Genomic DNA, 15,726 nt, shown 5'->3' with positions numbered 1-15,726 from the left:
ACATGGAGTAGGGTCCCCTGTGTGGAGTTTGCATGTTCTCCCCGTGTCTGCCTGGGTTTCCTCCCACGGTCCAAAGACATGTAGGTCAGGTGAATCGGCCGTACTACATTGTCCCTAGGTCTGAATGTGTGTGTGTGGCCTGTGTGATGGCCTGGTGGTCTGTCCAGGGTGTCTCCCCGCCTGCCGCCCAATGACTGCTGGGATAGGCTCCAGCATCCCGGCGACCCTGAGAGCAGGGCAAGCGGTTCGGATAATGGATGGGTGGATGGTTAAAACTGGCCAGCTACCACCGCTTCTGCTCTGTCCTACTGCCTGTTTGCCCTATAAAGTTATATTTCACACCATCCTAGAAACCTTTCAAACCGCAAAGAGCTTCAGCGTGAAAGGGACTAATATACACAGACCACAACAGTGCAGGATACAGCTCTCACCGCTGGTCTAGAGAGATGCTTTGGATGGGAATCTGGCGTAAACTTCCCATTCTGCAGTTAAAACTTGGTGTTTCTACAAGTTTGCGCCGCGGGAGATGTCGTCTGTCTGCTCGCTGGCAGCGTCCCAGCAGATGCTGCCACGTTTTCTCCCCTCCCCTGCACCCCCCCCTCCCTCTCTCCTCCGGCCCTTGTGGATTCTCATCACTCCGTCTCCATGGCGACCGGCCTCTCGCTGGTTCCCAACACGCCGCTCTGTCAGAGGCTCACAGGGCTCTTCGTGCTGCCTCTGCTCGGCTGGCGGGAGGGCCCGCACACTCACGCCTTGTTTTCATGACCTTCCCGGAAGCGCTTGGCCATGCAGGTTTGTTTGTACAGTCCCGGATCACAGCCCCTGTCTCGCAAACAGGTAGACACGGCAGATGACAGTGGAGGGATCCCTCCTCCGGGACAGACGAGCGGTGGGGCTGAGACAATATGGCGGCAGATTTAGAAATAAAACACTAATTGTAGTTTTTCAGTGAAATGAAATGACATTTCTTTTGCACTTTTCTAGTTCTAGGGCACAAAGGGCTTTATATGAGATGTAGTTATCCACCGTAGTCACAATGGTCCCTTAAAATGACCATATTCTCCCTCCCTCCCTCCCGCCCTCCATCATGACCTCACTGGTATTTGCTGGCAGCCACACCAACATGCACCCTGGTTCTGCTGAATGACGGAGGCTAAGCAGGTGTAGGCCTGGCTAGTATTTGGATGGGAGACCACCAGGGAAAAAACAAGTTGCAGCTGAAAGTGGTGTTGGTGGGCCTGTAGGGGGCAGTCTCCCCTCTGCTCCTAATAAAAGCAACAAAAATCAAACCCCAGTGCAGTGACGGGGACACTGTAGGAGATGCCGTCCTTCAGGTGAGACGTTAAACCGAGGTCCTGACTCACTGTGGTCATTAAAGACCCCATGGCGCTTATGGCAAAGAGTAGGGGGTCCCCGGTGTCCTGGCAACATTCCCCACCTGGCTCTCTCCACCTGGCCACCTAATCACCCCCCCCCATGTAATTGGCTCAATGACTCCTCCCGGTCCACCTCCAGCTGATGTGTGGTGAGCGTTCTGGCGCAACATGGCTGCCGTGCACCACCCAGGTGGTGCTGCACATTGGTGGTGGTTGAAGTGAGTTACCCCCTTCACTGTGGAGCGCTTCATTATATTTCATATTTAAGTCATATGCTCGAGGATAGAATATTACACAGCCTTTTGAAGTGACGTAGGGATGCCCTACGTGGGTAAATAAGAGGTTGGGACGACCAGCGTGTTGACTTGCTGTCTGGGCTGCTGGTGCGTGTCACTCTCGAGCCTGACCGAGTGTTACGTCACATCCTGGGCATCAGAAAATTGCACGAAAGGCTGACGTGTAAAAGGCTTTTAAGCACATGTACGTGTCAAGGTTAGTGTCACAGATGACACCCACAGAAGAACACACCCGGATGAACAAAATGTTCCCCGCGAGTAGGGATGAACCAACATCACCTTGTCACTGACCAAAGACTCAAAAAACCGACGAAAGACTACATGTGTTAGTACTGAGTACTGAGTACATGTGTTAGTACTGAGTGCTGAGTACATGTGTTAGTACTGACCAATACCGAGCACCAACCCAACCCGTTACTCGTACTGAGCAGTGCAGATTTACACCATGGGCTTGGGGTCATGTTATTCATGACTTATTTAGGACATGTCACTCATGGCTTATTTAGGACATGTTATTCATGACTTATTTAGGACATGTTACTCATAGCTTATTTAGGACAAGTTACTCATCACTTATTTAGGACATGTTACTCATCACTTATTTAGGACATGTTAGTCATGACTTATTTAGGACATGTCACTCATCACTTATTTAGGACATGTTACTCATCACTTATTTAGGACATGTTACTCATGACTTATTTAGGACATGTTACTCATGACTTATTTAGGACATGTTAGTCATGACTTATTTAGGACATGTCACTCATGGCTTATTTAGGACATGTTACTCATGACTTATTTAGGACATGTTACTCATGGCTTATTTAGGACATGTTATTCATGACTTATTTAGGACATGTTACTCATAGCTTATTTAGGACAAGTTACTCATCACTTATTTAGGACATGTTACTCATGACTTATTTAGGACATATTACTCATGACTTATTTAGGACATGTTACTCATGACTTATTTAGCACATGTTACTCATGACTTATTTAGGACATGTTAGTCATGACTTATTTAGGACATGTCACTCATGGCTTATTTAGGACATGTTACTCATGACTTATTTAGGACATGTTACTCATGGCTTATTTAGGACATGTTATTCATGACTTATTTAGGACATGTTACTCATAGCTTATTTAGGACAAGTGACTCATCACTTATTTAGGACATGTTACTCATGACTTATTTAGGACATGTTACTCATGACTTATTTAGGACATGTTACTCATGACTTATTTAGGACATGTTACTCATGACTTATTTAGGACATGTTACTCATGACTTATTTAGGACATGTTACTCATGACTTATGTAGGACATGTTACTCATGACTTATTTAGGACATGTTACTCATGACTTATTTAGCACATGTTACTCATGACTTATTTAGGACATGTTACTCATGACGTATTTAGGACATGTCACTCATGGCTTATTTAGGACATGTTACTCATGACTTATTTAGGGCATGTTACTCATGACTTATTTAGGACATGTTAACCATGACTTATTTAGGACATGTTACTCATGACTTATTTAGGACATGTTACTCATGACTTATTTAGGACATGTTACTCATGACTTATTTAGGACATGTTACGCATGACTTTTATTTAGGACATGTCAATCATGACTTATTTAGGACATGTCACTCATGACTTATTTAGGACATGCTACTCATGACTTATTTAGGACATGTTACTCATGGCTTATTTAGGACATGTTATGCATGACTTTTATTTAGGACATGCTACTCGTGACTTATTTAGGACATGTTACGCATGACTTTTATTTAGGACATGTTATTCATGACTTATTTAGGACATGTTACTCATAGCTTATTTAGGACAAGTTACTCATGACTTATTTAGGACAAGTTACTCATGACTTATTTAGGACATGTTACTCACGACTTATTTAGGACATGTTACTCATGACTTATTTAGGACATGTTACTCATGACTTATTTAGGACATGTTACTCATGAGTTTTATTTAGGCCATGTTACTCATAGCTTATTTAGGACAAGTTACTCATGACTTTTGGTAACAGACTTTAGTCATGGGTAAAATCTCTGGTAGTGATACTCTGGTAGTAGTTTTAGTCATCGATGGGATATCTGATGTCAGTATATCCCTACAAGCGAGTGAGTTTGAATGTCAGTGTCAGAAAACAGACAAACTGAAGAGGCAGCGGTCTTTAACAAACTTCCATCTGGAAGTCTTTAGTTGTTTCTAGTCGGGGGCCTCATTCATCAATCGTTCGTACGTACAAATTTGCTCTTACACACCTATGGGATATTTTAGCCCTGAGGTTTGCCTGACAGACCAGTGTAGAACCTGGCTAACCCCTGAATTTGGACACCATTTGGCTAACACTGATGTCTTTGCAAGCCTGAGTGATTGCTCACTGCAAGAGGTAGACAATAGATGTTAGGGGGAAGGAATTACAGATAACCACGAGGCTTTGCTGCTACCTGGTTTTGCTGCTACCTGTCAGACAATTTGGAGGGCTAAAAAATTCTGTACGTGTGTAAGAACAAATTTGTATATACGAATGACTGATGAATGAGGCCCCAGATGACCTCCCTGAGTCAGTGAGTTGGCACGCATTGTATCATCAGCTAAAGACCGGCGACCTTCACAAAGCCACAAATCATCTGAATGTCATGGAAATTCAGCTCCGATCCCTTTATTATTTCCTTCACCTCTTGTGACACCAATCTGTAAGGTGGTTGAGAAAGGAGAGTAAAAGTTGCAGTGAAAGACTGAGGGTGGATTATGACCCGGTTTATCAGGCTAGCTGAGAACGCTATCATCTGCTATCTTTACTCAGCTTAATCAAACAAATGACCTTATGAAAACCCAGTCTCCCTGTGTGCATTCAGGCAGGATTCAAAAAAAGGACTGGTTGTTAAAATCCCTAGGGTTTGCACTGCAACAGGTTCAGTGGAGATCAAACTGGAGATGTCTGCCAAGGTGACATTGCCACCACCAGGACACATCATCAGTTGTGTACCTCAGCATCACAGGGTGTTTTGGCCTTTTATCACAAGACACCCTCCGCTGAGGCAGGCCCACCACAGGTTGATCGGTCCTGGGTGTGTGACCTGTGGTTAGCTGTTCACCCTGGCAGCCCAGACGGCGTCTCTCCTTTTGAGCCAGATCCAGTGGCTAGTCCTCTCAGCAGTGTTGGCTAGCTCTTTGATCACTCTCCTGTGGGCCTGCCCCCTGACTCCTAGTTCCCTCAGGAGTTTTGCTGTGGAGCTGGCAACAAAGCCCCTACAACCCACCTCCACAGGGCGCACCTTCACCTTCCAGCCTCTGTCCTCTGCTTCGGCTGCTAGGTTGGCGTACCGCAGCTTCTTACGCTCGTACGCTTCATCGACTGCATCCTCCCAGGGGACTGTGAGCTCAATGATGTAAGCGAGCTGGTTAGCATTGGACCAGAGGACGAGGTCTGGTCGCAAGGTGGTTGTTGCGATCTCTGTCGGGAAGATGAGCTTCTGGCCTAAGTCCACTCGCATTTCCCAATCCCTGGCTGAGTTTAGTGAGCCTAAGTTGGGAAGTGAAGGGTTGGCCTTCAGTTTATCCCCCTCTCGAATGAAAGCTGGGAAACGCCGGGGCCCTTCCTGGTTGTTGAAGGGTTGGGCATTGATGGAAACCCTCTTGCAATCGAGTTCAGCTGCCAAGCACCTGAGCACCTGATTGTGTCGCCAGGTGTATCTGCCTTTGGTAAGGCTGGTCTTGCAGCCAACCAAGATATGCTTGAGGGTTGCTGGGGCTGTACACAGGGAGCAAGATGGATTCTCTCCAAACCAGAGATTTAGATTTATGGGAGAGGGCAGGACATCATATGTGGCCTTGATGATGAAACTCAGCCTGTTTGATTCCATGCTCCAGAGCTCACTCCATGTGAGTTTCCTCTTTTCAACACCCTCCCACCTCATCCAGCGACCCTGTTTGGCTTGTGCTACGGCTTTAGAACATCTGGCTTCTTCTCCCTGTCGGCGGACCTCCTCAACCACCATAGTTCGCCGTTCGGTAGTAGTCGACTTTTGCCAGGTAGGTGTTTTTATTCCCAGGCCAAGGCTGCCTCTGCCTTGTTGAACATGGCCTACTACGTCTCGGTGGCGGAGGGCAGATTTCGCCTCCAGTACAGCTGCAGCCGGGGTCCATTTCTTCCCTGTTGCTAGGGTTGGAGCAACTCCTCTCACTATTGGGTCTCGGGATTCTGTGAGGGACATGTCCAGCCTCACTTTGGCACATTTGAATTCCTCAACCAGGCTGGAAATTGGCAGTGTGAGGGCTCCATTGCCGTAGAGTCCAACACTGCTGAGGCACCTTGGCAGTCCAAGCCACTTCCTCACCTGCGAGTTCACCAGCCTCTCCAAGCGATTGGCATGAGATAGTGAGACTTTGTACATAGTTATTGGCCACATGAGTCGGGGTAGCAGCCCAAACTGAAAGCACCAAAGCTTCAACTTCCCGGGCAGTGCAGTGTTGTTGATTTGCCTGAGGCCACTGATTGTATCCTGGCGAAGTTGCTCCAGTTGCTGGGTGTCTTTGAGGTCTGCATTGTACCACCGTCCGAGGCTCTTGATGGGCTTCTCCCGGACCGTGGGGATTGGTTGATCACTAATGCAGAACCGTTCATCTACTAGTTGGCCTTTGACAATGGAGATGCTGCGAGATTTGCTTGGTTTAAACTCCATTCGTGCCCACTTGATGTTCTCCTGGAGTTTCTGCAGCAGGCGCCTGGTGCATGGTTTTGTTGTTGCTATGGTGGTCAAGTCATCCATGTACGCCCGGATTGGTGGAAGACGCATGCCATTCCTGGACCTTTCGCCTCCCACCACCCATCGAGATGCACGGATGACGAGCTCCATTGCCATGATGAATGCCAGGGGGGAAATAGTGCAGCCCGCCATAATGCCTATTTCCAGATGTTGCCAAGTGGTGGTGGTGTTCTGTGTTGTGACACAGAACTGGAGATCCTGAAAATAGGTCTTGACCAACTCTGTGATATTTTTGGGGACATGGACAAAATCAAACGCCGTCCACAGGATCTTGTGAGGAACTGATCCAAAAGCATTGGCAAGGTCTAAGAAAACCACGTGCAGGTCTCTCCCTCCCTTTTTAGCCCTCTCTTGGAGGGCTAAAAAATTCTGTACGCGTGTAAGAACAAATTTGTATATACGAATGACTGATGAATGAGGCCCCAGATGACCTCCCTGAGTCAGTGAGTTGGCACGCATTGTATCATCAGCTAAAGACCGGCGACCTTCACAAAGCCACAAATCATCTGAATGTCATGGAAATTCAGCTCTCATCCCTTTATTATTTCCTTCACCTCTTGTGACACCAATCTGTAAGGTGGTTGGGAAAGGAGAGTAAACGTTGCAGTGAAAAACTGTGGGTGGATTATGACCCGGTTTATCAGGCTAGCTGAGAACACTATCATCTGCTATCTTTACTCAGCTTAATCAAACAAATGACCTTATTAAAACCCAGTCTCCCTGTCTGCATTCAGGACACATGTCAGATGTGCCCCGAGTCACTGTAACGTGGTGACAGGCTGAGGAGCTCCACTAGGTGAAAGTCCCGTGTGACGGACAGCCAGACCAAACCTGCAGCATGTGGCACAGTAAAGGCCTAGTCTGAATGAATTACACTGGAAGTGTACTCCAAATTAGTTTTGTTGCAGTTGTAAACACTTAAATGTCCAATCCTGGAGATTTTAATGCAAAAAACGTTTTCTCAACATTTTCTGTTAAAGACAATATTTAATCCATGAACATCCAAAATTGAATGCTTTTGTTGTTGCTCATAAAATGAACTACAAGCAAAATGGTTAAGGCAGGTAGAGTTGAGAGATTTTCAGAGATACTTTATTAATCCCTGTAGGGAAATTATGCTCTGCATTTAACCCATCCTAGCTGTGCAGCTAGGAGCAGTGGGCGGCTGCCTTGCTTAGGGCCCAGGGATCAACTCCAGGTCATCTGGCCATGCCTCGGTCAAGGGTACAGACGGCAGTATTAACCCTAACATGCATGTCTTTTTGATGGTGGGGGAAACCGGAGCACCCGGAGAAAACCCACCGCAGACACGAGGAGAACATGCAAACTCCACACAGAGGACGACCCCCATGGTTGGACAACCCTGGGGTTTGAACTCAGGACCTTCTTGCTGTGAGGCAACAGTGCTAACCACAGGGCCACAATGCTACTGAGCCCAAAGAAGAAGTGAAGTTGTTGTGTCTAGCCAGCAGATATGACAGAACAAGCTGGTAGAAGACCTTTACCAACAGATAGTACAACATCAATAAGTACACCTCAGGTTCAGCCAGGTTTTATGTTTATTTCTGACACAACAGCCCTGTTGACTCATTCAGTCTGAATGGATCTCAGTTATTTAGCAGCTCAAACAACACTGCAGATAAACCGTATCAAACAGGCTGTGATTTTAAATACATGAGTACAGCATGTGTTGTTTTTCCCAGGGGAAACTGACGGGTGAGAACCCAAACACACGACTCAAAGGCGGGGAGGTTCAGTAACACTCAGTTTAATCAGCCAACACGTGTTATACTTGCCACGACACAAGTCATACAGACGAACCCACAGGACAAGGCGAGTTCGGGGGAAAACAAAGCTGGGACCAGAAACACTGGGAAACTAGACACTAGAAGAAACACACTGTGGGAAGCCGGATGTGGGTATGTGTCCTGGTCACTGCACTGGCGCCTCCTCTGGTCGGTTGGGGCACCTGTTCAGGGGGAACTGGGGGGAATAGCGGGATCCTCCCATGCGCTACGTCCCCCTGGTGAAACTCCTCACTGTCAGGTGAAAAGAAGCGGCTGGCGACTCCAGCATGTATCGGAGGAGGCATGTGGTCGTCTGCAGTCCACTGACTTCCGGTTTCTCATACCAGTTTCCTGTTTGTTGACGTCGTTACGTCCACGATTATGAGGAATTGTCAGAGCCGGCCCAAGGCATAAGTGAACTAAGCGGCCGCTTGGGGCCCCCCAACAGCGCTTGAAATGTCAAACACAACATGTTGATAAATATATATATATTTTTGTGCGTGTGTGATATATCATATCAGTAGTAATCACCAAAAAACAAAAACTAAATATTTTGATATCATGTTGTTAACAGACTGACAAATTAATGCTACTGGTTTAATCATTTCTGCTGCCTGTGTCAGAGCTGGGGTCAGGTCCATGCACACCCGGATGTAAACCATCAAGAGCAGATGCCTGTTGTAGTGCACACAGTCAGTCTCAGCAAAGCACCAGCGATTAAGGAGCACTTCTTTGGGTTTCTATTAGCTCCTGAACCCATTGGTCTTGGCCTCTCTGCACTGATTCTAAAGAAGCTTGAAGAATTAACCATCCCTTCCCAGGACTGTAGTGGACAATTGTATGACTTGTGGTGCACATACCCTGAACCTCGTGATTTCAGATGCTGCCAAAGCATCCAGAGATGCTTCTTGTTTTTTTGGAAACATTGAAAAAATTTTCAGACTCTTCTCAGGTTCTCCTCAAAGGTGGGCCATCTTGCAGAAGCATGTGACCATCACGCTCAAGTCCTGGAGTGAAACGCGATGGGAAAGCTGCATCAAAAGTGTTGAACCGTTGCACTACCAAGCAGACAAGGTGAGAGAAGCTTTGTTGGAAGTCAGCGAAAACACTCATGACTCAACGGTGGAAGTTGAGGCCCACTCCCTTGCTGAAGAAATTGGCTCATTCAGATTTCAGGTTTGTTGTGTGGTCTGGCATGACATTCTGTCACAAATCAACACCACAAGCAAGCTCCTTCAGGCAGCCAACATGCAGCTTCACGTTGCAGTGGCTCTCATCCAAAAAAACAAGAACAATTTAATCAGTTAGAGGAGAACTGGTTTTAATGATGCACAGGTCTCAGCAAAAGAGATCCGTGAGCAAATGAACACTGAGGCCTTGCTGAAGGAGAAGAGATTGAGGACCACAAAAAGGATGATTGCCTATGAGGCAGCTGATGAGCCACAAGCTGACGCCTTGAAGAGACTGGAAGTGTCCTTTTTTAATGCTGTTGTAGACTGCAGCATTCAGTCCTTGGAGGATCGCTTTCAGTCTCTGGGGGAAGTCAGAGACAACTTTGGAGTGCTGCTGAATTTCAGCCAACTTGACCCACAGACACAGAGGGATCAATGTAGGCTTCTTGGGCAGAAACTCGCATATGGAGAAGAAGCGGACATTGATGGGAGTGAACTGGCTACAGAAATGGAGAGTCTTCCAGAACTCCCCCAAGCCAGTATGACAGCATTTGGGCTCCTGACTTACCTGTCTGAAAACCAGATTTGTGAGTTATATCCAAATCTTTGGGTAGCTCTAATGATAGCCTCCACTCTCCCTGTGACTGTAGCTTCTGCAGAGTGCAGCTTTTCCAAGCCGAACTTAATAAAACCATACTTAAGATCTTCCATGGCTCAAGAGAGATTGAGTGGACTGGCACTTATAAGCAGTAACAGTACAGTTGGCCGCGAGATCTCCTACAATGACATCATAAATGACTTTGCCCCCAGTAAAGCCAGGAAACAAAGATTTTAAGGAGAATGATAAATTAAAGCACTTTATTTTGGGATATTTTCCGAACCATTAGCACACATTTGAACACCATAGTTTTCCAAAAAGTTTTTATTCATCTCCATATTCTTTATTGTTATATTGTTAGATGTTAGAAGTCCCTCTGTTCATTGTATGTCATTATTTAAGTTTCTATTTAATTTATTTAATATTGTCTGTTTTTGCATTTGCATTTTATGTAAGAAAATAATTTATTTCTTTGTTACTGTTCTGCACTTTTGCATGGTTCAAACGCAATTAAAGTAGTTAACTTGTTCAGTAAATGCATTGTCTTCTGGTTTATTTGAAGACTTTCCAGCACAGTAGTAAGTCACGACAATGGTATGGTAACGATCAAGCATGGACATAATATTGTCGGTGGTGGGAGGTGGGTTAAGTGTGGAGGGTGGGCGGGGGGGGGCCCAAATCAAATTCTGCTTAGGGCCCCAGAAAGCCTTGGGCCGGCTCTGGGAATTGTGGACGTAACTTGATTTCTACAACTTGAAACTTTTCACCCGTTTGCCGGGGCATGTCGTTGACATTTATCCATGGTAAATTTACAGGCATCACGACAAATATGTCATTGTCAATGGCACACGCCAACAAACAGGAAACTGGTATGACCGCTGCGGTAGAAACCGGAAGTCAGCGGGGGGGGGGCACGCTGGCTAGTTAGACACAGGCAGAGCCCTAGAAAGAGAGGGTTACGTCAACTCCGTAGACGTCAACGGGCCAATTATATAACAGCAATGGCGGATCATGGGAGCCCCGGATAGTTCCAAACAGTGCGCATAGACTATGTGTCACGTTGGACTATATCCATATCTATATATAAATGTAACAATCTGAAAATATTGGTTAGTAGTTAGCAGAACTCGCGGCTGAGCAGTTCATTTAAATGAGCCGCCAAGCTTCGTTTGGAACTATTCGGCGGCTACAGGAACCACGTGACCCTCCCGCGTTCTGACCCCTCATTGACGTAACTCTCTCTTCTTCTAGGGCTCTGGACACAGGCGCTGATACTGAGAGAGGGGAACGATGGGGAACAGGTGGGAGATACACGGGGTTTACCGAGGACAAAACCAGGGGCCGGAACTGACCCGGCAAGACAGGGGAGAATTTCAGAATTAAACAGGAAGCACAACAGACAGCGACTAAGGCTGACTGACGGAAACTATGGAAGACAATTACTGCCGAGAAGACCTGACTGGACTGAACTGGAAGACCGACTTAAACTGGGAGACATAGTAAAATGACTGGGAGACCTTGTGACAGTGTGTGGGTGTGTATTAGCTGCCTCCAGTTAGCTTAACTAACTTGGGACAGATGAAACAGCATCCAGACACACAGCCTCAGTAGGCAAATATTGAGGCTGTTGAGTCCATTTTATTTGTATAACCCAATATCACAAATGACACATTTGCCTTAAGGGACAAGGCTGTCTCAAGGCTGTTGGTGATGACTGATAATTGATTGATAATGAAATCGCAGATGAAGACGGCATTATTCATTGCATCCGTTATCCGAGCCACTTATCCTAATTAGGGTCGCGGGATGCTGGAGATGGCACCGTAAATGAGAATAATGATTCTGATCATGATGCCTTTCTGTCCCATCAGGGAAAGTCCTACCCATTCAGAGGCTCCTTCCCCCCCATGTGGAACCCCTTCGCCATAATGGACTTCAACAACCTGTGGCGGACGATGGACGAGATGGGCAAAGAGGTAGAGAAATCTTCTCTCTCTCTCTCTCCCTCACTCTCTCACTCTTTCTCTCTCTCGTAGATGTCTGCATAACTCTTGTCCTGTGTTAGATCCCGAGGGAGGCTCCTTGGCGTGCTCCTCATGCAGAGGAGTGGGATAAGATGACCATGCAGCAGCTCTTTGACAAGACCTGTTGGACCAGGTGATAAACACTCACACGCCGCTCTGTTATACCCGACTACATACAGCACATAAAGTATTCATGTACTGATAAAATACTTGCCCAGAACGTGACAGGTATTTTTTGGTGGCTCATGCTCATCTTTATCACTGACGTGCAAAACAGTTTCTGACTCCTACGGAACTCATCCTCTATCTTACTCCTTCATCCATCCAACTCCTCCTCTGCGTAACTCCTCTCTTATCTATCTCTTCCAGCGCTGCCCATCGCTTCGCCAAGCTGTTTGTCAACGTAAATGTGACCTCTGAACCCCACGAGGTGTCAGCTCTCTGGTTCCTCTGGTATGTCAAGCAGTGTGGAGGAACCATGAGAATTTTCTCCACCAGTAACGGGGGACAGGTTGGTCTCACACACTTCGGTACATGTCAGTCTGTCTGATCGTCTTGTCTGTCTCTCGTCCCGTCTGTCTCTCTTTCTGTCCGAACAGACGGCCTACAGATCACTTTCAGAGTTCTGATCTGTCTTCGGTTTCCCTCAGATCAGTCCAACATAATGATTGCCTTCACCCAAGCTGTTTTCTTGGAACGCTGCAGGCTGAGTGCCTCTGTTTCCATGGCCACCGAGGAAGGGGGATGTGTTTGGGTAATTGAAGGATGTTGTTGTGAGCTCCATTGTCATTTCCTGTTTGCTCAAAGCCCCCCTTTGAAATGCACTCACGCTCTTTTCCAAGGATCCGACACCGCATTCGCCGCAGGTTTCCTTCCAGACAGAGTTAGTTGCCCAATATTCCGTCATTCTTTAACCTTCTCCCGAGTAGCGAATGTGGAAGCTATTCAAACAGTTAAGGATCAACAGGGGATAAAAATTGTACATACCAGAAATGATTCATTATCATGTAACCACCACAGTAAACGTCTCGTTGAGATGTTTATGATATTGAGGGACACATGGTGTCCTCCTGTGTAAAACAGTTGTGGGGGTTTCTAGCAGGCAGATTCCAGAGATCCTGCAGATTACTCAGTGTGTGTTTGTTATGAGGGTCAAGGGGGGGGGGGAGAGGTAGACTCCCACCGTAATGAGAAAGGTCACCTTCTATTGAGCGCCGTGAGACAGAGCTTTGGCCGGGACTAATCCCTCTCTGCCCCCTCCTCGCCCCTCCGCTTCCTATTCAACTCTCAGCGGTCATTTGCCATTCAGGGTTTCTAAAGACGTTTCGCCCTTAAGATTGGCCAACAGCGTGAGAGAAGTTTAAACATCAGAGTGTACAACACATCCTTCAATCAGACACTGGCTTGGCCCACAGTGAGGCCAAAGTATTTCCAGGCATGAACGTGAAAACTTTCAGATGCCTATCACTGGTTTGTCTCATAAAGCTCAGTTTTATGGGAACAGAGGATTTGGTCCACAAGGACTGGTTTATGTAACATACAGAGACTGTCCTGTGAGCGTAGCTTAGCTTCAATTAAGCCTTTCCAGGCCTCTTACATCTGCAGCGCTACGACACCAGCATACATGGATACTGAAGCCACAACCCATCTGTGCACTTACATGCAAACACATGTCCTTTCATCCTGTTTTTATCGCTGACCGCTGCTGAAGCTCATAAAACGAACTACAAGCAAAAAGTTTGGGTTCTGGTACCAGGAAAAATGACAAGGTGCATGGTGTTTTCCATCTTCGTCAAAGCGGCCAGATGATGAAGAAGAAGGCAGGTAAGTGTTGAGTGTGAAGAAGAATTGAAGGTGTTGTGTCTAACAAGCAGCTGTGACAGAACAAGCTGGTGGAAGACCTTTACCAACACACAGTACTACATCCATAACCAGGTTTTATGTTTGTTTCTGACACAACAGCCCTTCTGACTCTCACCACCTACACAGGACACACACTGGTACAGTAAAACCAGCAGAATCGGGACTGCGGCTTTAAATCAAGCCTCAGGAGAATGGGACAGTCGTTCAGCAGTGGTGCGGCAGACATCAAGTTTGGTGTTGCCCAAGGGTCATAACCTTTTACCTCTCGCTCTCCCCCCGCAGGAGAGGAAGTTTGTGGGCGGCTCCAGTCAGATCAGCGAATGCATGGCCAGAGAACTAGGGGACGGCGTGAAGCTCCAGTCTCCAGTCTGCAGGATCGACCAGACTGGTGACATGGTGGTTGTGGAGACGGTCAATAAACAGACGTTCGTGGTCAGTTTCTGCAGCACAGACCCACAATCTATATACACACTGTACCCCTGATCGACAGCACACATCCACCATGCTAACATGCCAACACCCGTTAACACGTGAACTGCACTATCGGTCCATCATAAGGCTTTTTCAGACATATGATTTTAAATGTTGCATGATCATCAGATTAATATTAGCATGTATTATGTATTTAAATGCACTCTGACTTAGCATTAGGTTTTTATTTAAAGGATTTGACCGGGTAGTCTTCTCCAGCAGTTTTTAAAAAAAATTTATACGGTGCTGAAAAAGCATGCATGTGCTCAGGAATCCATGCAATATAATATGAGCAACTTCCGCCAAAAGCAGTTTTATTCAAAGTCAATTATTCTCATTTAGAAAGACTTTATAAAAGGTCTGTGAAAGCGGGAAGAAAGTGGAAAAAACAGGAGGTTCTGCAACGTCCATCCAACAGACATTAAGACACAGACAATAACATGACGGAAGTTGTTTTTCTAACAAGATATTAGTCTTGAGTTTCCTCCCTAGGGTGTTTGGGCTCAGCCTTAGAGATAGGGTGAGGAGCTCGGAGTAGAGCCGCTGCTCCTTTGTGTCGAAAGGAGCCAGCTGAGGTGGTTCAGGCATCTGATCAGGATGCCTCCTGGGCGCCTTCCTTTGGAGGTTTACCGGGCACGGCTGATGGGGGGGAGACCCCGGGGTAGACCCAGAACTCGCTGGAGGGACTACATGTCCAATCTGGCCTGGGAACACCTTGGGATCCCCCAGGATGAACTGGAGGGCGTTGCTGGGGAGAGGGACGTCTGGAGTGCCCTACTTAGCTTGCTGCCACCGCGACCCCAGCCCGGAGAAGCGGCTGATGTTGAAAAATGATATTAGCCTGATTAATCTCTCTTAATGAGACTTTTCCTTCCATGTTCCAGTTTCTGTCTGAAGAGCCCTGATCCATGTTGACAATCTGCTGCTCAGCCTTAATCGTCCCTCCAACTTCCCTCTTCTCCAAAACACACAGGCCTCCTCATGCATGCTCGTTCACTCCAGCAAGACGATTAAACAGGGCAGATTCAGTGCTGAGAATTCTCTTTTCACTCGTTTTTCTGTGGAGACTAAAACTTCCCCAGCATATCATTGAGCATGCAGATTGTTGAGCATGCATCGATACACTTCCCCAACACACATTTAGGTCTGTCCGTCGTCAGTGTGTTATAACTCAGGTTAAGGTGTCAGCATGTCAAAACAGCCCCTCTGTTGTCTTATGGGTCAGAATGACCCATAAGACATTTAACAGCAGAGAAAAGACTCTAGGTGATCTTTCTTCAACCTGAAATGTGATGACTTTTCCTACAGGGACCACAACATTAGAA

The 15,726-nt window shown here is 46.7% G+C and overlaps 1 protein-coding gene across 2 annotated transcripts in view; it reads left to right on the top strand.

Annotated features, from left to right (window-relative positions):
- mao (monoamine oxidase) overlaps window positions 1-15,726 on the top strand; it is a 72,762-nt gene that overhangs the window by 42,182 nt on the left and 14,854 nt on the right. For both annotated transcript variants that reach the window (XM_056289356.1, XM_056289357.1), the window contains 4 exons: window positions 11,915-12,019; window positions 12,109-12,200; window positions 12,437-12,578; window positions 14,213-14,362. In XM_056289356.1, the coding sequence (XP_056145331.1) occupies window positions 11,915-12,019; window positions 12,109-12,200; window positions 12,437-12,578; window positions 14,213-14,362 (489 nt within the window). The remainder of the gene's footprint in view (window positions 1-11,914; window positions 12,020-12,108; window positions 12,201-12,436; window positions 12,579-14,212; window positions 14,363-15,726) is intronic.

Source organism: Lampris incognitus, chromosome 11 (assembly GCF_029633865.1).
Source record: "Lampris incognitus isolate fLamInc1 chromosome 11, fLamInc1.hap2, whole genome shotgun sequence".
Taxonomy (NCBI): Eukaryota; Metazoa; Chordata; class Actinopteri; order Lampriformes; family Lampridae; genus Lampris; species Lampris incognitus.
The sequence above is the reverse complement of the archived record's forward strand: the minus strand, read 5'-3'. Positions and strand labels throughout refer to the sequence as shown.